The sequence below is a fragment of the Neovison vison genome, chromosome 3 (genome assembly GCF_020171115.1).
Source record: "Neovison vison isolate M4711 chromosome 3, ASM_NN_V1, whole genome shotgun sequence".
Lineage (NCBI taxonomy): Eukaryota > Metazoa > Chordata > Mammalia > Carnivora > Mustelidae > Neogale > Neogale vison.
In genome coordinates this window covers 163,000,083-163,012,141 of record NC_058093.1, presented here as the reverse complement: position 1 = coordinate 163,012,141, position 12,059 = coordinate 163,000,083, and the positions used below count along the sequence as shown (strand labels likewise).

Below are 12,059 nucleotides of genomic sequence, written 5' to 3'. Positions count from 1 at the left end.
ACTTGTATAGGGTTGTGTCTTCTGTTATAAGAACAGTAGGAAGCCACTGGAAGGTTTTGAGCTAATGAGGACCATGGCCTAATTTCTCTCTTAGAAAGATCACTCTGGTTGTTATGTGAAGAACAGACTATAGAGGGGCCACTCTGGGAGCAGGGGAGCTGTCAGAAAGCCATTTTAACAGTCAAGGCAAGAGTTGATGGTGGCTTGAATGTAGGTGGAGGCTTCAGATATGGCCAGGTTTGGGATCTATTATATGGGCACAGCCAATATCCAATATTCCAAATTCCATATTCCATTTCCAATATTCGAAATATTGGTATGAGAAAAAGTAAATAATTAAGGATGGCTGCCAGATTTTTAGCCTGAGTAACCAGATGGAAGGTCATGAAATTTACTTAGGTAGGGAAGATCAGGCAAGAGCAGTGTATGGGTTGGGAAGAGAAACCATTAGTTCTGTTTTGGACTTAACCTTGAGAGGCCAACAGGATCTCAAAGTGGAAGTGTGGTAGGCCAGTGGCTAGGTGAGGCTGCCGATACAAACTTTAGAGTCATTGGTCTAGAGATATCATTTAAAATCATAGAACAAAAGGAAACCCTTTAAGCAGAAGGTATGGGCATGGAAGATAATGGGTCCTGGGATTGAGCCCTAGAATACAAAAAGAAAAACCAGCAAAGGAAAGGAATTGTCAGAGATAGGAGGAAAAGTATATTTTGGAAGACATGAAGAGTGCTTCAAAAAGAAGAATGAACAACTGAAAATTGACCATAGGATTTGGCAACATGGAGGCTGGTGGTGGCCTTGACAAGTGTTGATTCAGTGGACACATAGGATATCCCTCAACAGAGACTAAGATCTAAGAAAACAGATGCAAGAGGAAGGCAACGCTTCTTAGGACTTTGGCTGTAAAAAGGAGAAGATGATAGTTGAAGGATGCAGCATCAAGAGAAGGTTTGTTGGATAGCTTGGTTGTGTTTTTAAGTCCAGAAGTACTGGAAAGTCCTTGAACAGGCCAGAGGGAACGATACATAGGACTTAGATTGGAGCAGAAACAATAATAGGAGGGAAGAGAAAATACATGGGTAGCAACGGAGATAACTGGCATTCGACTCAGTCATGGCAAGATGAAGATTTTATCTTCTTATTGCTTCTATTCTCAACAAACTATGAAGCAAGGCCATCAGCTGAGAGTGAGGAGGGAGGCTTTGGAGAAAGAGGCATCTGGGGAGAAAGAAAACATGAGATGGCTAACTTAGAGGGCGGGAGAGTATACTGACCAGGGAAATTCAGTGTCATTGGCTAGTAGCCAGTATGGTTCATCAGTAAGCCGGTACCACTGTGCAGTTTTCTCCATCCACATTTAGTCACTCAGGTACAGGGAGGGGGTGCATAGAGTTTTGGGTTTAAGTCCTGCCCAGGGCTTTACCAGGCAGGCACTGTGGAAGGAGAGATGGATGCCAAGGGCTGCAGGTATATGTGCTAATGTGATTGTGGGTGAGCAACATAAAGCTAGTGAGGAAGGAAGTAAGGACATCAGAGGACGATGGACAGTCAGAAAGTGGTAGGGTAGAGTGAAGGAAGTGTCATGTCCAGGCTGAGTAGTAGCTGCCATGTGAAGGGGCAGTGGATGGTAAAACCTGAAGACATCCTTTAAAGTGGTGGGTCTTAAGGTTGCGGGAGTGACAATAAAGAGCTAGTACAAAGCTACCTGCCTCCAATAATAAGAAGTTTTGTGTCAGATGCGGGGGGTAGAACCCAGTGCCCGTTAGAGGAGTGGCTGGGAAAACAGTACTCTCAGAAGATTGCCAGGTTTTGACTAGAAGAGAATGGGCGTGACCATTCAGAAGAGAGTTCAAGGATTCTGGGGATTTTGTGGATGTGATATCATGAGTTCCAAGGACCTTGTGAAAAGGTCTGGATGGTGTGATTGGGTGGTAAGTTACATTTCATTTGGGGGTTTAAGAGTTTCAAGAGTGAGAATGACCCAAAAGACTGGGATTCCACAAAGGTAGCTTCAAGCTTAAGGAAGGATTCCATCTAGAGTTGGTTTATAAGGGAGTTTTTATAGAATGTGCAATCCTTTCACTCTAGGAAAAAAAAAAAATTCTCGATAGGCTCCAAGGTTCATTCCCCAAAGCACTGGAAGGTAAATGTTGTTAATAGGAATGTAGAGCCTACCCGCCAGACATACAAGTGTTTCTCTGTGAAGTCTGGTTTAGAATTTCCATGTGGAGGAAGACATATGCCTCCTTTCAGGAATGGGGCAGAGTGCCTTCTGGTAGAAATGAGCAATGTTTGCTTTGGTTGTATTGGTAGTGGCCTTCACTCAGAGAAAAGGCTAAGCAGGGCCTGGTGTGATATGGATAGAAGATGAAGAAAGAATTTCCAGGGGGCAGGATCCGTGGTATGAAAGAGCGGTGAGGATGGAGGACTGGGGAGAGCAAAAGAAGGGAGGCATTCTGGAGTTGGCAAAGGATGTGTGGAGGAGAAAATGAACATCAGAAGAAAAGAGTGTTGGTGGAGTAAGGGAACTCCACTCCTTTCATTTCTTCTGATCTTTTCCATTTCTTTCCTTACTCTTCCCCAATTTCTCCTCTTTGTGTGATGATGCCCTATCACAGGACACCGCTGTTGACTGTCCCTCAGCTGATGGGTAAGTGGAGCATGGGGCGGCAGTTTTCAGTCAGTGGTGAAAGGAAAGAAAGGGGAAGGGAAGGAAGTCTCCTCCAAGCAGTGTTTTGGGGAGTCAATCATCACCATCAGTAAAGGACAAATGTAAATTGGTTTTCTATAAGCCGGGGCGCTGACGGAATATATGCATATGTATTAGAAAATTATAATGCATTCCTAAGACTAATGACATGAAGGGAGTTAATAGGATTTAATATCTATAGCTGACTAGAAAAACAGTGCATCCTGTTTACATTTCCAATAAGTAATATGTTTTGTGATTTCAAATTTTGGTTTTATAATCAAGATAATAGATAACTGAGATTATATTTGTATTTTATGAGTACATACATGGTTTATGAGCATGTATTAAAATTTACAATATTGTATTTAATTCAAAGACATGCATCTTAGGCATCATTTTCTAAGAACTGAAGTTTAAGATTTTTGTCTTTGGAACTGACATATCCAAAGCATTTGAATTCACGGATTTTTAAATTTTTCCTCCCTGGTAGCAATGAAATTAGTTATATATTATCATAGGATTGCTGTTCTTTATAAGTTTTGGTATTAGCTGCTCACTTTTTAATTGCATAAGGTATTATAATACGAAAATCCTGTATTTTTGAGATGACTGAGTCCCTGCATGGTTTTCTAAATGAGAAGTGATGAGGAGTTCTTTGGGAATAAGAGCCACTCTCCACTGTGATACAATACTGACTTAATTTCACAACATCAAAGGCAAAAACATGACTGTTATTTAGTATCTAGCAAAGTACATTATGTCTGCCTGAGAGGGAAATGTTATACAATGGTTGAAGATGGGGGCAGACAGACCCAGTTCGGAATCAGCCCATCTTGGTACAAGTTGTGTGTTCTGGCAAGTTCTGTCACCTCTTCAGGCTCAGACTCCTCATAACAAAGCTAGAACAATCATGCAACAGGCCTCCCAGGATGGCTGGAGGCTTAAGTAAAATATGCAGGTGAGTGCTTAGCAAATTCTTGGGAAATAGTGTTCAGTAACTATTGTTCACAGTAAAAAAGAAAAAAGTGTGTGTGTGTGTGTGTGTGTGTGTGTGTGTGTGTGTTTGTAATGGTTGCCCAGATGGTTAGAATATGAAGCTACAAGGAAAATGTCTAAAAGATCGTGGTAGAGGTGTGTTTGGTACCATGCCCCGATACCTCTACCAGACTGATGCTGTGCTCCCCAGGTCACTCATTGTTATAGCTGCTCCCTTTCTGGGGAATCGCTCTCAGCTGTACAGGCCATATCTCTGCTCACCCTCCCCCTGACCTGGAGGAAGGCCTCAGCCAATGACAGAAGACTGGCCTGCTTGCTTCCTGACGTGACCAGTTCTCCTCTGTTTAGGAGAGCCAAATCAGTGGTTCCTCAGCATTTGCCCACATCTATGCAAATGACTTCATGTGCCAGACACATCAGGGACGGATAGAATGACTCAGCTTTGCAGGTAGGACTCCCACAGCTCCACAAGGGGGTCTAACAGAAAAAGAGTTAGCGGCCAGCCCCAGATTGAGAGTAAACGTAAAATTGAAGTTTTACTAAAAATTCAATTCTGAGCCTCCTAGTGGCTAAAGCGAAAGAAGAGAGACATGTTAAATCACACGAATGCATTAGTGGCAACTGTCCAAAGCACACAATGCCTCAGTGCTACAGTCTGGCAAGAACTTGTCACATAGCTCTTCACACAGGGCACACTGCGTAGCGACAGTGACAGGTGTCCCTGCCGTGAAGGCAACACTGTTTTCTACAGTCTTTTGTTGCAGCATATTCATTGAGGGCTTTCAACGGAATTCCTGTTCCTCTCAGGAGTGGAGAAAGGCAAATGGGTGAGGTCCAATGGCATAGTTTTATGGGAGTCTGAATTAGTCCGGAGCTAAAACCTAGACTCTCTAGACCAGAGGAAGGAATATGTCCATTATGCTCTCCCCCACCCACTCTGCCCCACTCAGTCTCTCAGCTCTGGTAGAGAAGATGCGGGACAGTAAGCAGATACAGGTTCTTTTGAGGAGGAGGGGGCATAACCCCGGGATCAGGTTTTCTGTGCCGCTGAAAAGATCTGTCTCAGAGGAATGGGAAGCTCATAGTGTTCTGTGAACACCAAGTGGTCGCACCGATTCGGACACTATAACAGAGACCTGCTCCACCTGGGACAGGAGGCCGGCTAAGAGGGCATCGTCCCCAGAAACAGGACTTGGCAGCCTTCTCTTGTCACGTGTTAGTTTTAAGCTGGCCTTCAGGAAGATTGTTCGGCAGATTTTTTGCTTAGATAAACCTGATGGCTGTGCACTGTTCACTTACGAAGGCTCTATTCAATTCAGATCCCTTCAGCGATTTGAGGAAGGGAGAACAGGTTAAACAGTAAATGGGGAGTTTACAGCAGATTGCACATCTGCCAGCATTTTCTGGGGACACGTCAAGTCTGTCACTGCAAAGATAAGTTAGAGGAGAGATATTAAATATCTCTTTTGTTCCTGTTCTAAACCTGTTTCTCACAAAGCTCAGGAATTATCCCCTTTGGAACGCTGAAGAGAGGAACCAACACAGCTGCAGGTTTTGAGAAAGAACGTCCTGCTCTCGTCAAAGAAATGTTCCTAGAGGGTGGCCTGGGTTGTTTTCCTTGAAGATTTTCTAGAGTGAACAGATGTAACAATTTTCTATAATTTGCCTTGGTGCAGATGCTGAAAGAGAGCATTCACAATAAAATATATGCAGTATATGTAATTTCGCTTGGATGTTCTGGGGGTTTTAGAGTAAAAATGTGTACCTGCAAGCTGTTTTATGGTTTCTCCGTCATAATGATCTCTGTTACACAGAAGGCTACAACCGCGACTCCTCCTTCACGCGCAAACGTTCCAAAAATATCTCGATAATTTTGTGTATTCTGCAAGGCACAGTGCTCTCCCTGTGTTGGCTTGGGAAGGGTGTTAATATGTTCAGTTTCTCTTTGTGATACATTTATGAAGTAATCCCATGAATGGGGCGGGCAGGGTGGATGGTCTTCGAAAGGAGCCCTCGCACCAGGCGCAGCCACCCCAAGGCCAAAGAACTTGAGCTGGGGTTAGGCATTATGACCGCAGATAAAGCTAATTTATGGAAACTGCCTTACTGTACTGATAAAGCGGGAGAAAAGTGGTGGAGAAGGTGGTGAGAATTCTTAATAGCTGCAGCTTGCTACCTGCCTCTGGGGAGTCTGTGCTTAATGCTCGTGGCGTTCCTCAGGGGATGGATAAGGAGAGGGGCCGGGGCGTCACTGCGAAGCCAAATCCCCAGACAGTCAATGAGCGAATGCTCTGCTGCGTGTGTCCTCTGCCGGCTCAATGGTTGACCCTCCCTCCAATTGTCAGCCCAATTTACCGACTGTTTCATTTGTCCCTGCGCACAGAAATATATTTTCCACAGTAATTGCGAAGCGGGCTGCTACCGGCGTCTTCCAGAACACACATACTTGTTGAGTTCAATAGTTACCGTTGGGGTTCCACTGGTCCTCTCCACCCAGCACAAACAAGAAGTTTTCTACCTCCACAACGCAGTGGTGGGCACTGTTGTACGGCATAACTGGAATTGGGGAGGGAGGGGGGGAGAAAAAGACGCATGAAATTCTCCATCTTAGGACTTGATACCTTGGCGCCCTAGTTATTTGCTTCCACCAAAGGGCACAGAATGTGAGAGAGTGAGTGGGAAGGAAGACGAGAGCATAAGCAGCAGAGCGGGGAACCCACTCATCCACCGGGGCTCAGCCGTGTGTGTGTGTGTGTGTTTCCCGGCAATTTCAAACCCAGCCCCTTTTGACTAATTTTACATAATGTTATTCGGCAAATTAGTCAAGGACAACCTGTCATGCTGCTTTCGATTCTGAAGTTCTCCTCACCTGCCTGATGATAGGGATTGCATTCTAAAACAACGACCGATCCTCCCAAGCGGTCAGAGCTGGGGGTTATTTCTTGGAGGAAATAACCCTGCATACACTTGGAGCCATGAAGATGCTCTGCCCAGACTTGGTTTGCTGGCAATCTTTCCAGAAACAGACTCAGGGTGCTCGGGAGCTTTCTATTCCACAGCAATGAGCAAGCTGAATTTCCATACAGTTTTAAGTTTTTAAATTAAGGTCCTGCTGATTTAATGCCTTCTCCAAATGTATACGCTTAATCTCCTGTACAATGTCATTAGCAGCACAATCACACATTTTCTATCTATCTGCTTAGGAGCTCTTCTGGAACAAAGATAAAAACTGTCAGGAATATCACAAATATCCATTCCCTTGGTCTCGCCCTTCCCCCCCCACACCCCCTCCGGGCCCTCCCGAGCCCCAGTGTGGTGGCTGCAAGGAGGGCCTGTTCTTCAGAAACCCACCCAAGCCAGGTTTCTCTGCATTTGTCTGTTCTCATTTACATTCTCTTTCGGGGACATGCACAGGGAGGCCAGGACAGCCCGGTCAGCCCGTGTGCCGCACAGCGCTGGCCTCTGCTATTATCGTCTCATATGGCAAATGTAAACTCACACGGAATTAGTTATCATATCACATGCGGTGGTTTGGACCCAGTGACACCAGTAGGAAAAATGATGTCCTTGTTCAGCTCATCATATGGGCACCTTAAATCTAGGTGAGGACAAATGGGGAGGTGATGTGCATGTTCAGGCAGGGAACTTATTGCTTGACACGGATCAACAGAGCACTTAAGAAACCAGTGCAGTGGGAAATCAATATGAGTCAGGGCCAGCTCTTACTTTGTGCTCTTTTGCCAGTGCTGAAAGACAGAGAGCCTAGCTTATAGCCAACTTATTTTGGATGATATATATCTCTCATTTCATTTTGTTTTCCCTACCTTTTATTTTTCTCAGAACGCACTTATGCTGGCTAAGATTTGTAAATACCACGAATAAGGAACAGGCATAGCTTTGAAATCTGTAACACAGCTTCCAAAAGAGCAAATGAGATCATTTAAGCTTCTTACTAAAGGATTTTAGGAGTTTGGGTTATTTTATTAGTTATTTATTTTTTACTATGAATATTCATTGTTTTTGAACTTATGTCTATAATGCCAGAGGCCTTGGTACAGAAGCCCCTGATTTCTGTGATAATGTGGAAAACCAGGTGTGGATTTGTATGGTCCATTAATTAGGTCACTGACTTGGGGAGTCATCTTGGGGGATGTCCTGTTGTCCCTCTACCCCAAGGTATCTCTTTGGAAAATGCTTTTAACCATACAGCTCTGCAGGGATACCATCTAGTTTCTCAGAATCCAGTGGGGCAGAATATGCGTTGAGTTTGCAGACCAACAAAAATGGAATGGGTTTCGAACATCAAAAAAACAAGATCATCATTGTTTAGATGATGATGCCAGTTCCCAAAGAGCCAACAGAAAACTAGGCTACTCATATGTGCTGGATGCCGTGTCTGTTGGGAACAGCCCGGTGCCACTCCAGTTCTTGGTCGTATCATCTGGGCAGTGTAGACTCCCAGCATGTTTGCCATAGGCAGGCATCTATTCACATGGGATAAAGGTAGGAGCCATGGGCTATAACCAACTTCTGTTATGACTGCCACTCTTGTGATATTTGAATTTTTGGTCAGTTCAGTGCCCAAATTTATAAATAAGGAAAACCTGTATTACCATCTTTTTAACTAGAAGTCCAGTTCGATAATAGAGCGCGATCTCTGAAAATATAACAACACTTGCGTTTTGTTCTTGCCGTTTATTTGCTCCCACTCAGGCAAGCAGAAATTAAGTGAAGGAAATAATACATGATTTATTCTTAAGCCTCTTTTTCATTTGATTACCCCTATTGTTATGCTTTATGCAAACAAATGAAAACTATTGCACTAAACCATGGAAACTTCAAAAGAAGAGAGAAGCTTTTTGAAGTCCTCATATAAAGGCTACTTGAAGGCATTCCCATTTTTTGCTCTTGTTTTTAAACCTTAAACGCTGTATATCTTGGCTGAGTATTTTAGTATTCTCATTCCTGAATTATTGTCTTTTCTAAATTATTGCTGCGAATCAGGAGGCTATAAATACACACAAATAACTCTTTGAAATTATTCTGAGTGTGTCACGTTCCAAATTTATTAGAAAAAATCTATATTAAATCAATGTTCGAGTTTTGCAAAAGACCTAATTTGACTTCTGATTAAACCTGAAGCAAAACAAAACAAATAAGGCAGTGAGCGAGAGCAAACATCTGTTTAAAATGGCATTGGGCCCTGCACGTATTGATTACCTTTTAAATAACAAGGAATCTAGCCTGACCCTTTCCAGATTTCTCGAGAGGTGGGTGCCTGCCTTGCCCTCACAGGCGGGTATTGGAGGAGAAGTTTGTACTCATGTTCATATACAGCCCAGTGCGAGTTTTTAGCGTGTCAGTCAGTGAGTTAGAGGGAAAGGGTAAAGAGAAGCTAATCAGGATGAAATGAGATTAAAGGCTGTCTAATTTTACAGCAACTGTGATCCATCAGCCACTGTGAAAGTGACAGTGGAAATGAATGATGGAGACAGACAGGTGGGGCTGTACATTTCACTGATTTATCCTCAAATGCACTGGGCCTTATTTTATTGAGTGAACATGACCGCATTTATCATGACTGTCATCTAAACCCACTTCCCTCCATTTAAAAAGGTCACTTTACTCAGAGGGAGTAGGAGAGAGGCACTTTCAAATCAGATTTAAAATCTCATAACACGTGTTTATAAGGCCCTTTGTGAGAATTCTAAACTTTACTAAACAAACCGAAAGTGCCAGAAGGAAAAGCAGGGGGGAAAGCCCAAAAAATTAAAAGGAAAAAAAAACCTTTCGTCACCTGAGGGAACACATGTGTTTAGTCTCTGAATCGGAGGCAATTTGTACCATGTTTCCCTTTCCTGCCCCAAACACCCGATATACTATCCTAGTCTGGGACATTAAATAAAGCATTTACATTTAGTATTTTTAATTAAGAAAGTGGGAAGCAAGTAACACTATGAAAATAACTTGGACAGGATATTAAGTCATAGTATTTACTCAGCAGAATGACTAATCATTACACATTCAAGAGATGTTAGCAACTGTTACAAGCGGCCATAATTTACTTACATACCTGTTCATTGTTTTCTCCTAAATTTAAGGCCATAAAAAAAAAATCTCAATTACACAAAGTCTTTTACCCCTCCCTGTACCAGTGCAATGAAGTGTCCTAGAGAATGTTATGCACAAAATTGGTCTTCGTGGATATGACAAAGGAGAGTCAAACCCTCAGAGTATTTTGCGTTCCTTCTCATTCTGCTAATCACCATTTACCGAACATATACCATGTGCCAGACACCGTTCCGGTGCTGTAGATACATAGGAAGAAATTAAGTATGTAATTATATTCATGTATAGTTTTCTGTATTGTATTTCCAAAAATATAACAACAGTTTTGATTTTTTCTTGCCATTCATTTGCTTCCATTCAGGCAAGCAGGAATTAAGTAAATGAAATCATGTCTGATATTATAATACACGATAAAACGCAATATGTGATAAAATATATCAAGGTTTTATTTACCCACATCTTTCATTTAATACAACTAACTTCAAAGGAGGCATTACTCACTTGCTTTATCTCTGTAAGGAATATTGAGAGGTTAAGTCACTTGTTGAAGGTCATACTCAGCTAATGAACGGCAGAGAGAGAATCTGAACACGGGGATAACTGGATCCCAACCCACGCTCTTGTCCATTTCACTCTACTGATTTTCAATAGGTGTGTTCATCCAACCAGCAAGTAATTACTGAGTACCTGTGTGTTCAATGATGGTGCTCTTGAAATTTCTGTGTAATTTTTTGTATTGAACCATATTTTAAAAGTTTACTATTTTCATAATGAAAATAATCCTTAACTAGAGCAAGGGGACACTCCTATAATTTTTTTTTTAAATAAATCCAGATACTCAAAGAGTAGGTTTTCTCAAAGTAAGGTATGGTTGTTTGACGAAACCAATGGTCAGAAAAACACTAAACAAATCAGCCGGTTAAGGATAGGTAGAGTCCATTGGTGGAGAGTTTTTATTTAAAAAAACAAAAAACAGAAAACACTGGGGTCATATTTCGACCTTGTAAGCAGATTCAAAGTATCTTGAGTATACAGGCACTTTTCCTGACATATGAAGTGTGCAGAGGCTTGTTGTATTTATGTGGGTTTTATCCTGTTAGAGATCCACACGACCCTGTTTCCTCCCTTATTTGTCTTAAGGAATATATATCTCTTCCAGCAGAAAGTATAAGTATCCTTCCTAACAATACATTTTCATCAACATCCAAAGAAGAGACTGAATAGGGCGGAGGTAATTTACAGGACTGCTACATAAATGGTTGTTGAAAGCTTATCATTTGGTTGTAACGTTATGAGGGGTCTTGACTTTCTACTGGCTTCAAACACTTAACCTTGCAAAACTGTCCGATATGAGACAATTCTTAAATTTTTTTTTTTTAAAGAGTTTATTTATTTGACAGACAGGTCACAACTAGGCAAAGAGCCAGGCAGAGAGAGAGAAGGAAGCAGGCTCCCTGCTGAGCAGAGAGCCCAATGCGGGGCTCGATCCCAGGACCCTGGGATCATGGCCTAAGCTGAAGGTAGAGGCTTAACCCACTGAGCCACCCAGGCACCCAATTCTTAATTTTTTTTCAAAAAAATTAATGCCCATGGTAAAAATGAAATCTTACTCAAAGTCAAGATAGGCAGGACCGTATGTTTTCCTTCTATCCCTGCCCTTTAGCCTTTCAGTTCCAACCATAGAGGCGATCACTGTTAGCGTGATCTTGGATTTCCCTTTAGAGAGTTTATATATAGGAGTCATTACCTTTATTTAATACAAATGGCAGCGGCATACTCTGGGCATACCTTGCTTTTTTGCACTCAAGAATGCATTCACTTCCTCTTTCTCCACCAATCCAATATTTGTTCAGCGGCTACTCTATGCCAGGCAGCGTTCGCTTGCTGGGGAGGTTATGGCAGAAAAGAGCATCAAGGAACGTTCCAGTCAGGGGAAGCATGTAGTGCGCATGTCCACATGTCCACGAGTAAGTAGGCACTTTTGTTTCAAAGGACAGGTGCAGTGAAGAAAAGTACAGCAGGGTCAGAAGACAGAGAGTGACGGGGGTGGGGGATGTCGCTAGTGGTTAGGGAAGGTGTTTGTGAGTAGACTTCAAAGTCCTCCCCAGCTGGCTGAGCCAGGGAACCATGCGGGGGGAGGTGTGCGAGCAACGAGCACCAAGGCCTTGAGGCACAGGCATGGAATGAATAGAGAATGGCACGAAGACTGGAACAGAGACATCTGAAATGAGGTCTAGGTGGGAGGCCAAGGGCAGGGCAGGTGCGAGAGTGCAGGCTCGGTCAGAAGACAACACTTGGAAT

At 42.8% G+C, this 12,059-nt stretch overlaps 1 protein-coding gene across 2 annotated transcripts in view; it reads right to left on the bottom strand.

Annotated features, from left to right (window-relative positions):
* Nucleotides 1–12,059, bottom strand: part of KLHL14 (kelch like family member 14) — a 97,492-nt gene that overhangs the window by 16,330 nt on the left and 69,103 nt on the right. The window contains exon 3 of one of the 2 annotated variants that reach the window (XM_044243203.1): nucleotides 6,156–6,245. The exons of the other annotated variant lie outside the window; for it this stretch is intronic. Within the exon in view, the coding sequence (XP_044099138.1) occupies nucleotides 6,156–6,245 (90 nt within the window). The remainder of the gene's footprint in view (nucleotides 1–6,155; nucleotides 6,246–12,059) is intronic. 2 annotated transcript variants of the gene reach the window in all.